Source organism: Anastrepha ludens, chromosome 6 (assembly GCF_028408465.1).
Source record: "Anastrepha ludens isolate Willacy chromosome 6, idAnaLude1.1, whole genome shotgun sequence".
In the NCBI taxonomy this organism is placed as follows: domain Eukaryota; kingdom Metazoa; phylum Arthropoda; class Insecta; order Diptera; family Tephritidae; genus Anastrepha; species Anastrepha ludens.
In genome coordinates, this window is record NC_071502.1 from 5,649,695 (window position 1) to 5,669,342 (window position 19,648).

Below are 19,648 nucleotides of genomic sequence, written 5' to 3' on the forward strand. Positions count from 1 at the left end.
CCTCCGAAATTGGCACCAGCCATTGCAAGAATTGCATTGGACTGTTGTCAGTTTCCGAGGGACTCTGGTCTGACACACGGAGCAGACTGTGCGGGGGACCGAGAGCTACTGGTTCGTCCCCGCACAGGGATAGGAGTAGGAGGGTTGTGGGTCGTTGGTGGAGTTGTGTTGCTCATGGGGGCTCCTTACCGTTGAGGTGTTATTGGTGACGGCAGTTTGAAGTGCCGGCACTGAGGGCAGTAGCGCCGTTGAGGCAGGGGCCGCCAGATGGTGGAAGCAACACGTGGCCACATACCTCGTGGACCACTCCCTATGATTCTTAAGGCCTGAACAGTCTTAAGATGGCACCATCCGTTGCACTTATTGCACCTAACCGAGGTAGAGTTCGGGTGGAACCGTTTGTTGCAGATGCAGCAGTAAAATACCTCTGGTCCAGGGTTGGATTCGACACTAGCCCTGAAGAGAAGTATTCGGAGCAAACGTGCTGCAAGGGATTGCTCCTGTGACGAAAGATTGGGAGTGGGATACGGTACACTAGACAGGGCTAGTTTACTGGGGTGGCAGCCCTTGATCGGGGAAAAACCCGAGTCATTCCGTTAACGTAGAACGTAACGGCTGCCATAGGAATGCTACTACTTGCCTACTTGGTCCAATGGCGCACTTGCTGGCAAGTGGAAGATCAGTAATTATGCTACTAAAACTGCCAAGTACTGTTTAGTCTTTTTCATGTATCTAAAGATTTATTGGATCTTTATAAGTATTTAGGTTAATGGACGCTTCACCGAGATGCATATGTTATGAGAAAGAGCGCATTGCACCTCAATTCCGCTTAAGTTTATCTTAACTTATGTAACTTCGGTTTTCCCTACCTTTTTTCGATAAGTAAAAATGTAAAAATTGGTTGCATGAAATACTAACGTATGAGCGGAAGAAAAAATTCGAACAAAAACCGAAATGTCATTCCCTTGAGAGACTGACAGAATATTTGTAAGTTAAGAACGTTTGTAAGCGAAAATTTTATGAATCCACATAAAATATGCATACGACTTCTAGTGCAGCCCGCGATTCAGTTCAGCTTGGTACCATATTAGAAGATGTGACATCTCAGTCCAGGGGAAAATATGAGCTAAATGTGTTAAGGGTACTACAAATAAACAAATCAAAATTTGTTGGCATTAAATTAGCAGATTAATTTCTTTTGCAGGAGCAATGTAGAAACCTTGATGTGGAAGATGTTTATGAGACCTATGTGATTCGAGCGCGTAAGAATTTATTAATTTCCTTTTTGGTAATCCTTGCATTCATCACAATCTGCTACTGCATGTTGCTAATCTGCTTTACAAAGGTTCTGTGTTTTTCGCATTAAATTCCAATTCTAACCCAACAACTTTTAACATTCGGCATAATTTTAGTTAACAGAAGACATAGCGGTATATATTGGACTTACCGCACTCACAGTGGTGGTTTTAGTCATCAACTTATGGAAGAAAGTATTTACACAATTTGTATGGATTGCGAATTCAACAACTGTGCTGGCAGTTGTGCTTTTAGTGGCGATGGGTGAGAAAACTTATAGGAGCTACTTTTAATAGGTGGAAAGCCCGCCACCACTCTCAAAGCTATTTAATTTGTTCTATTTCCAGATATGACAGTTCCTATTCTTCACCTAATCAATCATTATGAAATCAGTGTACCGTTATACTACAGTTTCATCATCTATTCGATATACATTTTCATACCGACTTCTAATTTTGTTGGCAGCCTTCTATTGGGCTTGCTGGTGTCGACATCTTACATTGCTTTGTTTATTTTGATAACTTATAATTTGCGAGCTGATGGTAGTGCGTTCATTGATAGCCAGAAAATTGTGTATGAAAGCCTGTTTATGATGGGTATCAATATCCTGGGCTTATTTTTTCGCCTCTCACGTGAGTTAGCCATTCGTACAACTTTTATCAACAAACGGAATTGCATTGAGGAGAATTTGCTACTGCAGGCCGCAAAAACCCAAGAGGTACTCAGTTCGTTTGTGTTTAATGAAAATTCTCTAATGGACGTGCTTCTGAGATGATCTCTCTTTCAGAGCGTACTTCTCTTGACAATGATTCCATCACAAATAGCTGATAAAATGAAGGAAGATATAAAGCTGCGGGTCAAATATAGTACGACGAGCAGGAAATCGTCAATAGTAAAGGAAACAAGGTGAGTATGCGTACAGGAATGTGTATATTATAAAGGGTGATCAATTTAGAGGCATTGGATTCAACGAAAATTCAAATCGTTTTGCGCAATCTTCATTATAAAGGGTGGTTAGGTTTCAAGGGCCGGTGTCAATTTTAAATAAAATATAATTTTTTTTAGGAAATTATTATCATTTCACATTATTATGATAATATTGGTATGGCTCAATTACGCATGGAACAAATTGTTGGCCGAATAGCCACCGCGGCCTCGGCGGCACACCTCCATCCGATGGTTCAAATTTTCAATGACGCTGAGGCATAATTGAGTTTCTATGCCGTTAATGTGCCGAATTATCTCATCCTTTAGCTCTTGAATTGTTGCTGACTTATCGACGTACACCTTTTCTTTCAAGTGAAACCAAAGAAAGAAGTCCAACGGTGCCAAATCATATGTCCATGGCAGCCAATTGACATCGCCGCGACGTGGGATTATTCGGCCATCAAATTTTTCGCGCAAAAGAGCCATTGTTTCGTTAGCTGTGTGACAAGTGGCACCGTCCTGTTGAAACCACATATCGTCCACATCCATATCTTCCAATTCGGGCCATAAAAGTTCGTTATCATCTCACGATAGCGAACACTATTCACAGTAACTGCCTGACCGGCCTCATTTTGGAAAAAATACGGCTCAAGGATGCCGCCGGCCCATAAACCGCACCAAACAGTCACTCTTTGTGGGTGCATTGGTTTTTCGGCAATCACTCTTGGATTATCATTCGACCAAATGCGGCAATTCTGCTTATTAACGAATCCATTGAGGTGAAAATGTGTCTCATCACTGAAGATGATTTCCTTCGAGAATTGGTCATTCACTGTTGCCATTTCCTGCCACCATCCTGACCATTGACGACACTTGAAATGGTCAAGAGGCTTTTGTTCTTGAGTCAATTGCACCTTATCAGCGTGTAAATGCAAGTCTTTTTGCCAAATGTTCATCTACGACGAGCGTGAGAGGTGCAATTGTTGGGCACGACGACGAGTTGAGGTGGACGGCTTCTCAACCACACTATCGCGAACAGCAGCAATATTTTCTGCAGTACGAGCTGTACGAGCATGCACTGGTGTTTTCACTTCTCCTACAGACCCGGTTTGCTCAAACTTTTGCATAATTTTTCCGATTGTACGCACATTTGGACGATTAAATTGATCGAAAAAATCAGGAAGTGCGCGATATGCATTTTGACGCCCGTTTTCATAATAAGCCTGAATAACTTTAACGCGTAGATCGATTGGGTATCTTTCCATGGTTCAAATTGAATTATTCTGAGATTGGAAAATGTTAGATTAAATGTGAAAACAAGCCCGACGTTTAGGTACGGTTCACATTCAATATCGGCCCTTGAAATTTAACCACCCTTTATTTGTGCAGAACCATTCATGACATTTATTTTTTAAATGTTGGCCGCAACTGCGCCGTAATTCGACCGTCCGTAAACACCCATTTTGAATGACTTGCTGGAGGATTTCGGTCGGTATCTCGTGAATAACTTTAGTAATGTTGGCTTCCAATGCCTGAATCAGGTTTATCCACAAAGCATTTAAACAGTGCACTTCTCAAAAATAAAGTTCCAAAGGTTTGATCTTGGCGGCCAATCCACTGGTGCGAGATGAGATAAATTCCTCATCGAAACGAGGACGCAGTGAATCCATTGTTTTTAGGGCTGTACGGCAAGTAGAGCCCTCCGCCGTCTTGTTTGAACCCTGTTGCAATGTTGGAAAAAATCGTCATTCACCGTTACATTAGCGCCAGCCTCGTCTTTGCAGAATAAGGGCCGATGGTTCATCCAGCTCATAGAGTACAAAACGGTTATTTTCAATGGATGTAATGATTGTTCTTGAATGGCTTTGGGTTGCTCTTCAGCCCAAATACGGCAATCTCGCTTATTGACGCAGCTACTAAGCCAAAAATAGGTCGCATCACTGAACACAATTCGGGTCCCAAACTGTGGCTTTTTGGCGAGCTTTTCAAGAGCGACAATTGAAATTATAACGTTTTGGAGAATCAGTTGACTTCGAATCTCGAACTAGCTGTGTTTTATATGCTTTCCAACCAAGATCTTTGCGTAAAATCGCTCAAGTAGTGCCATCAGATAGACCAAGTTGTTAAAATCTTCACCGAATCGATTATTCCGGGTCTTCGATAAAACTCTCACTTATAGCCACAATATTATCTTAACTTCGGGCTGTGCGCGGTCTAATCGATCGAGTTTCATCCAATAATGTAAAACTATTATCAGTTTTGTCGATGGTTTGCCGAGTGGTGTTTTCGGTATGACAGTTATGTATACCTTAATTTGGCCTGAGCGCGCGATGAACACTTTTCGCAGAGCGCCGATTTATGTAATACAATTCTACGATTTATAAACGTTGTTGAGGCCTAACTCGTTCCATGATGAATTGTCAATGAATACTGAAAAAAATTGTGGATTTAGTTTGACAGTAGTCACGCGTGATGCGTCAAAAAGACCCTATTGGAAGAAGTACCTCCAATCTGATCATCCTTTATATATATTAATTATACATTTTTAGCGGTGGGACTTTTTAGCATCTCGATAAGGTCGGTATATTCCAAAATCTCAGTTTAGGATAATTTGGATTTGCTGGTAATCATTTGGGTACCGATTAATATTCTATTGCAGAATTGGCAACTTAATAATTTAGCTGTGAATTTTATGTAGATTGGGGCTTTAGGGTAGATCATTATATTAAGATTCGGATATTTGGAAAATATTTAACTACTGGGTGAAATTTCGCTGTCACTAATTGGGGGGAAAAATAATTTTCAAAACAGCGCACTTTTTTTGTTTGTTTAGCTTGGGTTAAAACACCTAATGCATCATCACAACTGCCGCAACAATGGTATGCCCGGAGAATAAAAAACTTGCGCTCGTTTGGAACCGTCGCCAACCCTGGAACCGCTGCCGCATTACTTCAGCCTGGCGTTTAATTTTCCTCATCACAAGGTCTAGGCATGTGTGTCTTCAACTAGGACCCGCTGTTTCATCCGAATAACTTCTTCCGCGAAACCACTGTTGATCTCTTACGTTTCCTCGCTGCCTAGCTTCTTGTCGATTAGATTTTCAGTGGATACGTGACCGACCACATTCTTCAAAGTTTGACGTTCTTGTCCCCAACGCATGCATTAGAAAAAGGTGAGTTCAACATCATCTTCAGTTCCCTATTTTGAACAGATATTCCTTGCTTCAAAAGCATTTGTGTTGTATAAAAATTGACTCCACTGAAATTCCTACTGTACCATTTAGTGACGTCTTTTATTATCCTCGCCGTCCATCTGCCGCGTATTTTGTTTCTGTAGCGGTCTTGCTAGAGCCTTATCACTTCATCCTTCATTTCGCGCGCTGCAAGTTTGCTTACTCCTTTTTCAATCCTCTCGTTCTGTAATGCCCACAACATTTTTCTCTCACAGTCTAGTAAAATCTATTGGTATTGAACTGTTTATCACTTGAATAGCTGGCCCTGATACTGTGCGGTAGGCACATACAACTCTCAGAGCTGCCGTTCGTTGTGTCGATGCTGAAAGCTTGCATCGGTGATTTGCCTTTAGCGCATTCGCACACAGTTTCTTTTGATCCGACTACGTTTGCCATTAATCTACTGAGTAGGGTTGCCATCTTCGCGGCCTTCTATGCTGCGTGTTTTTTTTTTGGGCGCAGAAAGTACGTTTTGGGTTCAGTCGTATGCCTATGTACTTTGTAACCTTTTTTGTGGTTAGCGTATTTGAGCAAGTTTGCATGCTAACTTCTAACGCGATGTGCTTCTTGGTGGAAGTATTAGGTCTGGTTTCTCTGTACATCGAAAGGTAATTCAATTCCCACAATTTCAAATCAAGAATTCTCTTCTCTAATATTTTTTTAAATCCCCAAAATCGCCAGATTTCTCAACATTGTTAATAATTGGTCAGTAGCTTGCCTACAAAAGATGGTAACTTGGGGATTTTAATTTTACTTGCAACTGATAACTCAAAATTACTTAATCGTATTGTTATAGTAGACTATATCGAAAACTTTTCATTGAACCACATGATGACGTCACAATTCTGTATGCGGATATGGTCAACTACACTTATCTAACAACTACTTTGGATGTGAGAACTCTTGTGGAAACTCTGCACGATCTCTTTGTTAAATTCGACGATGCAGCGCTAGTAAATACCTCCATTCACCACTGGTTAACAAAAATTCTAATTTGGCACTCTTTGCAGGAGTTTAATGTGCTGCGTATACAGTTCTTAGGTGATTGCTATTACTGTGTGGGAAACGTTTCAATACCCAATGAGGAGCATGCCATAGCCTGTGTGAAACTCGGTTTGCGAATGATCAGCGATATTCGGCAAGAAAGGTGAATAAAAAAAATGTGTTTTGTTTTTTATTTTTTCCGCTATGAATATGACAATCACGCTGCCATCTATATGTATATAACATGTATATGTATGTGAGTATAAAAAATTATTTTCTCATTTCCACAGAAGGAGTAAAAACTTGGAAATCGATATGCGCATCGGCGTGCATACGGGCAGCGTTATGTCTGGCGTTATTGGCGCCGCCAAATGGCAATTTGATATCTACTCCAAAGACGTTGATATCGCGAATCGCCTGGAAAGCACTGGCCAACCCGGTCGGGTACACGTAAGTCGCGAGACACTACGAAACTTGTACGACAGTTTTGAATTTGAAGCGGGCACCGAGCAAGCGCGCCACGATCCCTTACTGCAAAAGTATAGAATCCAAACATATCTAATACAGGTGAATGAAGAGTTTTTCGTTAATGTTTTAGTCAATGTGATGAAGTTGTTTTTGTTTTCTAGTTTAATAAACACCCGTCACCACTTGTAAGCGAACAATCATTAAATGAATTGATTGTGCAGACTCAAAGTATGACATCTGTGAGTTGCAAAAGGCTAATTAAGGTTTTTCAGTTGAATGATATGATATAATAAATTATTGTTTGTTTTTTCTAATTATTGATAAGATTATGAAAAGCGTACATTCGTTTGATTATATGCGAAGTAAGATAAATTTCGAAATGCACAAAGAGAGTAATGACATTCCTGTGGAAACTGTACAGTAAGAACTGCAATAATGGCATTTGGGTAGTCTCATCTCAATTAATACAATCCATAGAACGGTGGATGCATAAGTGAAAAAAGACGATTTGCTTTTATGATTTTTATAATTATTATACTTAAGTACTCTGGGAAGAGTTTTCACGCGCATTTGCATTTCAAGGCACCCACGTCGAACAGGTTTTTTGAAGCATTCAATGCGCGGGAGCATTTCTTTGCTGGAAAATAAAACCAATTGGCCCAAGAACCTCCTGAAATGTTAGATCGATATGCTTATACTTAGTTCTTACAGCAGGTGTAGCAAAGAAGTGGTGTGCGTCTTGATGTTGTTCCACAAATGGAGGGACCTACAGTTTCAAGCCGACTCCGAACGGCAGATATTTTTATGAGGAGCCTTTTCATGGCAGAAATACACTCAGGGCTATTAGAAAAATGTTTTTCTTAATTTTGGTGTTTCACCGAGATTCGAACCTACGTTTTCTCTGTGAATTCCGAATGGTAGTCTCGCACCAACCCCTTCGGCTACGGCGGCCGCCTCCATACATCCAGCGCAAAAAGAACTTCAGGTGATTCCAAGTCTCACAGCATGCACTCCTCGCGCATAGTGACCTGTGAGAAAACCCACGAGATTCGAGAGCTGATATTTTGTCAACCTCAGCAGCTCGCCCGAGCGCCCCCGGTCCACACGTGGCCAGAAAGATTTCGCAACCTTACAAGTTTGTGCGCAATTGCCCAGCGCTCGCTTAGTTGGCGCGATGCCCATCTTTCCAGGAGCAGACCGCACGTAGTCAGGGGGATCCCAATTCTCTTCTTTCGCGAGGAAATCACCTCACATGTCCCTTGTATCGCCAGCTCATACGCCTCACAGTTTCCCGCAATGTTTGTGTGACCAGTATCCCATATGAGGCTGATGTCAAAGAATTCGGACGCAGTTGAAAGTGAGGTCAAGCATTCCCTGACCAGTTTCGAATGCACCATCACTGACCGGAGGGCCCTTATTGCTGCTTATCTGTCCGAATAAATATTTACTTTCCTGACTGTTAGCAGAAATCCCCTTTGAAAGCAGATACACATGCCCAGGGTAATGAATGCATCGAGCAGATCCATGTCAAGACTAATTAGACGCAATCGCCACATGAAAGCTTTCCGTCCCTCAACTGCTCATCTTTTTTGACAACGTCAACGGTCTTTCAACAGATCAGAAAATTTTCACTGCTGAAGAAGTTTTTAAAAAGCTAAACGACAAAACCTATGCTAAAACTTGTGAAGACGCAAAAAAAGTTATTCCATGTGTTCAGCGTGGTTACCATCCAGCCTCCGTATTAGTTTGGTGGGGAGTGTCTTTTCATTTGTGCCAAAAAGGGGTTAAGGCCAGGGCAAAAGTGTACCAAGAGAATGTCAAGAATGATGTCTTGGTGAAGCAGCTGAGCAGCACTCTCTCTTCAATGGAGAGCGTTGAATCCTCCAGGAAGATTCCGTTGCAGCCCATAAGGCAAAAACCACCCAGCAGTGGCTAAAAAATAATATTCCTGCCTTCACAGCCGCAGTAGATTGGCCGTCTGGAAGTCCGGATCTGTATCCATTGGACTACAGTTTGTAATGAGAATTGGAGAGTATGGCCTGTCGAAGACCTCACAGAAATTTGGAGAGTCTCAAAAAATCTTTCGTTCGAGCAGTGACGCCAGTATCCATGGTAACCGTGCGAGCTGCAATAGCTGAAGGCTTGTGTAAAGACAAATGATGACGATTGTGAATTAAAACTAAAAAAAAACATTAAAAAACGGGCTCAACTTGTGACAGAACTTATCACAGAACTAAGTATATTTAAAAATGTATTAAATTCGCGTAATCTCTTAATTGGATTGTATTAGTTGAGAGAGGCTATTCAAGGGTTAAATATTTGTATGTCACAATGTATATAGGTAAAAGAAATGTTTAGTTATGATTTACTCTCTTTTCAGATTTCAACGAATTTTCTTTGGCAAATCGAAGCAATTGACACGATTCGAGAATGCAGAGAAGAAATTTCGTCAAAATTTTTCATGGTTATTTATGTGCTTCAAAAACTGGCGTTGGGAGCACAACTACATGATACAGCCGGACGTTCAACTAAAATATAGCGTACTCGTTTCCTATGTTATTATTTTATTCACATTTATTATGCAGGCCATGAATGAAACGTAAGTACAGGTGCAATTACAGTTGATTTAAATTTAAATTTTGTTTAACCCTTTCATGACTAAACGCTCGGTTTCTCTGTAACATTCAGCCTGCCGATTTCGCATATAATTTAGGCGGCCTTTTTCATTTTGTTAGGTCGAAATTTTAGGAATGTTATGCCGCATAACTCCAAGTGCGGCTGGCGTAGCCGAATGGGTTGGTGCGTGACTACCATTCGCGAGTGCACAGGTTCGAATCTCCGTGCATGAAACACCAAAATGATAGAAAAAGTTTTCTTTAATAGTAGCCGCTTCTCAGCAGGCAATGACAAACCTATGAGTGTATCTTTGCCATGAAAAGCCCCTCATAAAAACCATTTGCCGTTCGGAGTCGGTTTAAAACTGTAGGTCCCTCCATTTGTGGAACAGCATCAAGACGCACACCACAAATAGGAGGAAAGTTGGGTCAACTGGTTTCAGAAAGTGTGCCCAATGAGTGCCACATTCGCCAACAATGGAACAAAAACACATTCGAATGCGACTTTCGACTTTCAAAGCAGGAGGCTGAATTGTGGTGTGAGCCTAGCTCCAAGGCTCCGAAACGCGTTCGTGTCCCGAAATCGGCCCCGATGTTGTTTGCATCAGTTTTTCGGAATGCGAGAGGAATTTTGTTTGTGGATTGGTTGTTTGGAGCACGTGGTGGCTCAGACCCAATTAGCACAAAGGATGCCATTTGGATGCATCACTTGTAGAACCACTGCTTTTTATTAGTCGAGCCATCTTAATTTGACTATAAATCTGCATAAGTCGTCATTTTTCTTTTCTGCGTATTGTGTGAAAGGCTAAAACCCACCGTCAATCAACAGATTGGACCTTATCAGTGTGGCTTCAGACCTGTAAAGTCTACCATCGACCAAATATTCTCAATACGCCAAATCTTGGAAAAGACCCATGAAAGGAGAATCGACACACAACATCTTTTCGTCGACTTCAAAGCTGCATTTGACAGTACGGAAAGGAGTTACCTGTATGCCGCGATGTCTGAATTTGGTATCCCCGCAAAACTAATACGGCTATGTAAGATGACGTTGCTCAACACCAGCAGCGCCGTCAGAATTGGGAAGGACCTCTCCGAGCCGTTTGATACCAAACGAGGTTTCAGACAGGGTGACTCGCTGTCGTGTGACTTCTTTAACCTGATGTTGGAGAGCATCGTACGAGCCGCAGAACTTAATCGCTCAGGCACAATATTTTATAAGAGCGTACAATTGTTGGCGTATGCCGATGATATTGACATCATCGGCCTTAACAACCGCGCTGTTAGTTCTGCCTTCTCCAAACTGGATAAAGAGGCAAAGCGAATGGGTCTGGTGGTGAACGAGGGCAAAACGAAGTACCTTCTGTCTTCAAACAAACAGTCGGCGCACTCGCGTATCGGAACCCACGTCACTGTAGACAGTTATAATTTCGAGGTTGTAAAAGACTTCGTTTATTTAGGAACAAGCACTAACACCAATAACAATGACAGCCTTGAAATCCAACGTAGAATTTCTCTTGCCAACAAGTGTTGCTTTGGACTAAGTAGGCAACTGAGCAGTAAAGTCGTCTCTCGACGAACAAAACGAACATTCTTCAAGGCTCTCATCATGCCCGTCCTAACGTATGGCGCAGAAGCTTGGACGATGACAACATCCGATGAAGCGACGCTTGGAGTGTTTGGGAGAAAGATTCTGCGTAAGATTTTTGGACCTTTGCACGTTGGCAACGGCGAAAATCGCAGGCGATGGAACGATGAGCTGTATAAGCTAAAAGATCCAGCGGCTACGCTGGCTGGGTCAGGTCGTCCGAAAGGGTACAATCGCTCCGGCTTTGAAAGTATTCGATGCGGTACCAGCTGGTGGTAGCAGAGGAAGAGGAAGGCCTCCTCTGCGTTGGAAAGGTCAGGTGGAGAAGGACTTGGCTTCACTTGGTGTGTTCAACTGGCGCCGGTTAGCGCAAGAAAGAAGCGACTGGCGCGCTTTGTTAAACGCGGCCAAAATCGCATAAGCGGTTATCGCGCCGATTAAGAAGAAGAAGAATTTCTTTCAAGTTGGCCATCGAGAATTCCCAGAATTCAAATTCGGAAGCAAGGACGCAGTTTGCAAATGAAAAAAAAGTATTTTTCATCAGGACAATGCACCGTGTCACAAGAGCGTTTTGTCAACAGTCAGTTCAAAGGGTAGTTAAAGTTCGAATTGTAGCAGCATCCACCATATAAACCAGAATTAAATTATATCCTAACACAATTATCTTGTTAAATTCTGAAATACCGCACCCGAGTAAATGCGAGGGCTTGGCCAAATTTTATTTTTAGTAATTACATGCAAATCGAAAGCTTGAATGTTAGGGAAAAAAGCAAAACTCTGACATTTGGGCGGAACCCAGATAAATTAACAGTAAAAAAATATCTTTCTATTTTCAGTGCAACTATATATTTGTGGGTTTTAGCAGGCATCGGAAATACTGCAATGCTGCTCCTTCTGGCACTGGTCTGGTACAAGAAACTGTGGGAGATGACCCATAAGTCGAAGATTCACAAAAAACCACACAGTAAAATCAGTCGATGGTTCTTTCGACTTTCAAGATCTTGTGAAAGGAGCTATATTTTTCGTATTTGCATTTATTTCGCCATACTGACGCTGCAATTAAGTTACACTCTAATACAAATGGTAAGAGGTCTTAATTATACTGACTTGCATACACATTTGTGGGTTTTCGTTCAACAACGGAGCTCACTTTAGCAGATTTTGCTTTTACCTCAATAAGTCTTGTTCGTTCAAGTAAAATCTTATATTTAAAGAAATTTAATATTAATCTTTTCATTTGGTATCCTTTAGCTAGATTGCGATCGCTTCAAATACGAAAATGAGCAGATCGAAATACTCTTATTTCAGGATGGCATGAAAGCCGATCTGTGTTTCAATACCTGGGTACGTGAAATGTAGTAAATGTTGGAGTATGTGTCAAAAGGAAATCTTTCTGTTTCAGGCTGTCACCGAATGCATAATTTTGAATTTATTCATCAACTTTCTATTCTCGCACATTACCTACATCATTAAGTTAGTCGTGGGTGTAGCTGTTCTAAGCTTCTACGTCATTCTTATGCTTGTAATGTACGATTTCATCTACGAGCGCAGTCTCAGCTCCAATAGCCATCTCTACCCGGAATATGCGCACGTATTTGTGTTGTGCGTATCGCTTTTCGTATTCAATATAATGAACAGACAGAAAGAACTCATAGTTAGAGTGGATTATTAGTGAGTAGCTAACTGGCTAAAAAACCAATAAATATAAATGCCTCTTAAACATTTCTATTTACAGTTGGAAGCGTGCATTGAAGAAAAAACAAGACGACGCTAAATTTACAAACGACACTATTTCGAAGCTAATTAGTAATATTTTGCCTTCGCATATCGGTGAGTTAATTCGTTTTTTTTTTAACCAGTACCTCACTTCCACAGTGGTGCGAGACAGTTTTAGGTTATTCATAGAAGAAAGTTAAGTAAGCCGTGGTTGCTGAGGCACGCGAGCTAAATTATTGGAATTGTTAAGCTTAGAGAAAGTCAAGAAGGTGTTGTTGAGAGGAGAAACAAGGAGTGAAGTGCAAAATATAGCACGAATTGCTCCCTTAGACTCCCCGACTGATGCAGCGTCTTCCAAGCTAAGATCTACGCTATAGACAAAGCAACAAAAACGATAAAACTAATGGACTTACCTCCGGCAAACCTTACCATTTTTTGTTGATAGTCCAGCACCGATCAAGGCACTGGTCACGGCGCGCATCAATTCAACGCTCATCCAACAACCCAACACCACACTTTGTTGGGCCTCCGGTCACTCTGGAGTGGAAGGGCATGAAAGAGCGGATGAATGTTGGAGGAAATGATCTGATCTTGACCCTCAGGAAGTGGTAGGGGAACTGCGATTGACTTGAGCATACAAGTTGGTCTCTGACTATTAGTTGTAGGGCCTTGAATAATAAAAGGGAAAAATGTCTGCTTGGATTCAACTCATCACTTACCAGCGTAATCACAGGTGTTGTAACGGGTCTCTGCACTATTGCCACCCTAGCCAGTAGAATGGGTGTAACTCACAAAGACTACTGCAGGAGCTGTGGAGATGAACAAGAATTTGAGTCGGTTTTTTCTTTGTTATGTCCGGAACTTTTCAGCCCATGTTTTAGGAAATAATTACTGAATGCGATTATTGCAAAATGAAAGTAATAATTTCAACATTTTATAGCAAAACCCAGTACTGCAAACGGGTGAGCCTTTTTTGATTTGTTGTAGTTTGCTATTACGTTTATGACTTCGTATCATATTTTGGATTATATAAGCGTACTCTTTCGTAAATTTATTCACTATTTGTAACAAAAAACATTTCAGGTCTAATATAAAAAAAAATTCTGAACAAATCCGAGCATTCTGGGCATAGGTATTATCGCATATATCACAGTTTTAGAATCTCGTTCTTCTGCAAAAGGGAAACTAATGAGTTTTAACCAATTTCTGACCTTAAGGTTTTTGCTATTACCTAATTAGCTTCAATAAAAAATCAAAGACGTAATTCAAATTCTTTAACTTCTTTACATAAAAAAATGAAAAAAAAATGATGCCGCTAAAGGTGACCCCCCGAAAAATTGGACCTGTACCATTTTGACTCTTCCATTTATCTTATGTTATGTTATGTTATGTTATGTTATGTTATGTTATGTTATGTTATGTTATGTTATGTTATGTTATGTTATGTTATGTTATGTTATGTTATGTTATGTTATGTTATGTTATGTTATGTTATGTTATGTTATGTTATGTTATGTTATGTTATGTTATGTTATGTTTTGTTATGTTATGTTATGTTATGTTATGTTATGTTATGTTATGTTATGTTATGTTATGTTATGTTATGTTATGTTATGTTATGTTATGATATGTTATGTTATGTTATGTTATGTTATGTTATGTTATGTTATGTTATGTTATGTTATGTTATGTTATGTTATGTTATGTTATGTTATGTTATGTTATGTTATGTTATGTTATGATATGTTATGTTATGTTATGTTATGTTATGTTATGTTATGTTATGTTATGTTATGTTATGTTATGTTATGTTGTGTTATGTTGTGTTATGTTGTGTTATGTTATGTTATGTTATGTTATGTTATGTTATGTTATGTTATGTTATGTTATGTTATGTTATGTTAAAGTATATTATGTTATGTTAATGTTAATTCATTCTCTATATCCATACAAAATATCTATCAAACAAATAAAATTAAAATTTTCTTTTGAAAAATGCAACCATTCAATCAGTATTTTCTTATGACGTTATCACGTTAAACTATCGTCAGTAAACCGACTTTACAGACCACCTCTTTTTTTTTTATAAAAAAATTCGAAATAATTGAAATAATAATATGAGTCTAATACGAGCGATAGCCATTGATGTTATGAACATGATATTAAAATTTCAGACGATTCGGTTGAATAGTTTATTTATTTTTGTATGACAAACCAGGCCGAAAAAAGTCGTTTCGGGATAAACGAGTTTAAAGTTTGAGTTAAAGAAGAGCGCGCAGCCCGCTCTGTACGTAGTTAATGGGCTGTAGAATATTGGCAATTTCCGCATGACGGCTTCACAGTATATTCCTAAGGTACTATACTTTTGAAATATCGAAAAAACAAAAACTCGATTTTTTGAAATTTTAGATGCTCGCCGGTAAGAAATTTCGCTCGAATGAAGGAGTTATGCTGAAACTGAGGCCTATTTTGAAACAATTTCACTATAGTTTTATCATTATTTGTAACCAAAAAATCATTTCAAGAGAGACTAGATCTAAAATAAAAAAAAATAAAATCTGTATTCGTTATTATCGCACGTACATATTTGGGGACTTTATTTTTCAAGGTGTAGAAATTTCAGTTTTAGAATTTCGTTCACCAGTGAAGGGGAAACTAATGAGTTTTAACCAAATTCTGAGCTTCATGTTTTTGCTTGGAATTAGCTTTCGACTTCTTGTGAATTTCTAAAGCCCTAAGATTAAGTCTTGCCTTTCGTAGTAAACTACATATCAAAAAAGCGGTCGATAGATGAGTTAAGGTATACCTGGAGAAAAGGAAGCATAAGGCTGATTTTCACATGAAGTATTTATTTCAAGTCTAATATTTATTTAGTTTTCTTCTTAATTACAAATAGGAGATATATGCAGGATTCTCTAACTCCTAGGTGGAGCATAAGGCGTCGACAACTCCTCTTCGCCATCGAACACGGTTGTGCGCAATGGCTTTAATTTTATTGCAAGTCTTACTCAAAGACCTCATTTCAGCCTCTGTTGAACGGCGCCAGTTGGTTCGTGGTGGACCTCCATTTCGTCCTGTTTGTTGTTCTATGTGTGATATATTAGAATATGTTAGTGTTTTTAGAAATGTATCCCTTTCGCATGTAAACATTCCGAATTGTTTCAAATGCGCCACATAAGCAGTTAAGAAGCAGAAAGCAAAGCTACAATTTTTTACTTTTTTGCAATTCTTTGTTGCAGTCGATATTTATATGGGCAATCAGCTGCAGAACAAACTCTATTACGAAGAATATTCCAACGTTGCTGTCATGTTTGCCACCATTCTTAATTATGACATCGAAGTGGTGGGCATGCGCGTGTTGAACGAAATCATTTGCGACTTCGACGAAGTGGTAAGCGATCTCCGCTTATATCTCTGGTTAATCCCAAATTTTCACAATTTTAGCTAAGCTTCTTCAAAGGCGTCAATAAAATCGAAAAAATTAAAGTCGCAGGCTGGACGTATATGGCTGCTTGCGGTTTGCACACAACCGGCACAGGGCATAGGAGATCGACGGCAACAATTGATGACAGTTCGTTTTCGCTTTCACAAAAATGGCGCAAAGAGCAGTGGAGTAAGTATGGAATGTTAGTAAAAGTTAAAAAAATTGAGAATGCCAATTTTGCTGTTTGTATTTAAAAAAAAAATGATATAATATTTTTTCAACCAGCAGCCGAACTTAACAATAAAAATCAAATATTTGATTACGATAACGAGTATGATAGGCCTTCTACCAGCGACGCGGCGCCACGCCGCTCGGTAAGGATGCTCAACGATGAAGAAGAGCCAGTAACCAATGATGATGTTGTGTATGTTATGGCGAGATTTGCATTGGATCTGCTGCGCGCTATGCGATTCTTTAACAAGAGTAACATCTACAGTAATGAAGAGAATCCAATGGCAGGTGATTTACGTATTGGTAGGAAATATTTCTGGTTTGAGCAGGAATGCGCATTTAAATGTGTTTTAACTTGTCTTACAAAGGCATTGCGACTGGCCCTGTTATGGCTGGCGTCGTCGGCTTATACAAACCTCATTATGATATTTGGGGCAACGCTGTGAATATGGCTTCGCGTATGGATTCTACAGGGATACCTAATCAAATCCAAGTCACAGAGCAAATTGCCAATACATTGGAAAGGCATAAAATTCAGTGTTCTTATAGGGGAAAAACGTATGTGAAAGGACGTGGCTCTATTCCCACATATGTCATAGATATTGACGAAGACTTGAATTTTGAAAAGTTCTCAATAACAGACGATTAAATAATTTAGACCTAGTTTAAGATCCGTATTTGTGTACAATTATTTTCATAAGCTAATGTGAATTAAAATTAATTGAATTTGGTTATAAATTTTTTCTATTGTAATTCCACCGAGACTTAATTTCGTTATCTCACTTCTAGAACGGAGAAAACCCGCTTTTGCTAGCGCAACAGAAGAATTGCAAGAGCTTCCAATGTACCAACAGCGACAACCGTAAACATTTTTGGGTAGAAGCTTTTAGGCGCGCCCATAGCGGTATTTATACTGGAAAGAAGAAACCATTAAAAAGTTTTGTTTGTTAGAATTTTCGTGTAGTCATAAAGAAATTTCTTCTCTTCATAGTAATGTGATTATTTTGAAATGAATGCTAGCAAAGCGAACTAACAGCATGAAACTTGCAGGCGATCTTCTTAGATGTAAACACGGACAGCGAGCGCTGTTAGTCGATGTAGTCACCAAACCTCAAATGTAAACGACAATCGAATAAAAAATGTTTTCATTTATATGTAATAAAAACTTCGAAGGAGATGCTTAAGGAAGCAAAGTGTGAGTCTCAATATGCTGATCCCTAAATTTCAATTTCTATCTGAAATTGTTTTTTTCATTAACAGCAGAATTACATAAGTAAAAACGCCTACCAAGCGCTCAGCTGGTAGTATTTTTGATTCACTTCGATTTATTCCAAGTGAATGAGAAGTTATGGAGACGATAATAAAGGTTGATTTTTTAGAGCTATAGGAAAGTTTTCCAAAAGACCACACGTAAAATTTAGAAAAATGCATGAAATTTGTATTTAAATCGATAGTACAGTCCATATAATTTAATGTTTGAAGACTATTTCATGCAAATGTTGACCGCGACTGCGCGTGAAATGGTCCATCCGCTTAGTCCAATTTTGGCATACTCTTCCAATGTTTCGGCTGGTATCTCACATATAAATGCTTTAATGTTGTCTTCCAATGCGTTAATTGAAGCAGGCTTGCCTGAATAGACATGAGCCTTAAAATAGCCCCACAAGGTCCCGAACGTGAAATAAAATGTTCCCCAAACTCGCCTTTCAACAAGTCCATTGTTACGCGTGCATACCACACAGCACGCTCCGTCTTGCTGAAACCACATGTCATTCAAGTCAAGCTCTTGCATTTTGGGCAAAAAAGCAAAAACAGTTGGATATCATTTCACGGTAGCGCTCACCATTCACAGTTACGTTACGATTCGCGGCATCTTTGAAGAAGTACGGTCCAATGATACCTCCAGCCCATAAACCGCACCAAACTGTGACCTTTTCTGGATACATTGGAAGCTCTTGCAATTCTTCTGGCTGATCTTCTTTCCAAAATCGACAATTCTGCTTATTTACGTACCCATTGATCCAAAAATGAGCTTCGACGCTGAACACAAATAATAAAAAAGTCTCTTAACAGAACCCGCATTTTTATAATAAAATTCAATGATTTGCAAGCGTTGTTCCTTTGTAAGACGATTCATTCTTAAATTATAGACCAAACTGAAGATGTTTGACAGTGAAACAAAACACGAAACGTGCGTCAGCTGTTTGATCCAACTGTTTAAAAAGATAATAGCTAAAAAATCACCCTTTAGTAGTAATTTCAGTTGTTAGTTATAGCCCTTCTTCTTCTTGATTGGCGCGATAATCGCTTACGCGATTTTGGTCCAGTTTAACAGTTTAGTGATATCCCTAACACAGCGAAAAGTTCACGGTGCTTTTCATATACACTAAACTTCGACTGGGCGGCTATCCTTCAAAAGCATTGCGATTAAAAATGGAGAATTTGTACAGGAGGTAACCACGTAATGGCAGCAATATCTTCCAGATGGTACAGCGATCTTCATTTAAGAAAGAATGAAGCTGTGCTTCCGAATCAACTAAATGTTTCGCCACCGATTTCAGCAGATGAATTTGCCATCACAAAGGAGCTTATCAATAGACTTAATTAACGTTCCAAGACATAATTTTTTTTTTCAACTATTGAAAACCATGAACTGTCCTCGATAGTTTGACCGCTCTAACACGCAGAGTAAATTAGTAGCAGCAGAAGCAACAATTTTTGATTTTTTTTAATCAACGTTTGCTCAAAGGGGACACACGTCGCAACTTTCTTTGATTTATGGTTCAAAATGAAAGTTTGTTGTCAATACCAAATGCAGATCAGGCAGCCAAAGTGATAAAGCTGCAAACATACACCAAATTATAAAACTCTCAACACCAACCAAAAATATTTTATTTCCTATAAAAAAAAAAAATTAATTCACAAGCAAAGCCAAACAGAGTAAATAATAAGTGTTAAAAAAAAATCAAATATCTCATCTCACACGAGAGCCCGTCCACGAAGGCAACGAAATCTTGACAATTTCGACTTTCAGCACGAATCATCGTCATGAAAGACAAACACAGTTTCAAGAGAGACTGGACCCTGGGCCTTGTCGGCTCCCTCCATCTAATTCCATCATATCAAAAAAAAAAAAAAAAGTCACACAGAATCGTCGTGAAGGACAA

General features: G+C 39.5%; 1 protein-coding gene across 1 annotated transcript; it reads left to right on the forward strand.

The window, feature by feature from the left end:
- Positions 1-1,645: 1,645 nt before the first annotated feature.
- On the forward strand, positions 1,646-17,131 carry LOC128868808 (adenylyl cyclase X E-like). The gene is made up of 13 exons (XM_054111332.1): positions 1,646-2,014; positions 2,084-2,202; positions 6,255-6,408; positions 6,466-6,602; positions 6,730-7,006; positions 7,069-7,146; positions 12,362-12,454; positions 12,513-12,781; positions 12,846-12,940; positions 16,066-16,217; positions 16,271-16,439; positions 16,536-16,784; positions 16,850-17,131. The coding sequence occupies exons 1-13, from the start codon at positions 1,646-1,648 to the stop codon at positions 17,128-17,130; spliced, it is 2,442 nt and encodes an 813-aa protein (XP_053967307.1). The 3' UTR covers position 17,131.
- The last annotated feature ends 2,517 nt before the right edge of the window (positions 17,132-19,648 follow it).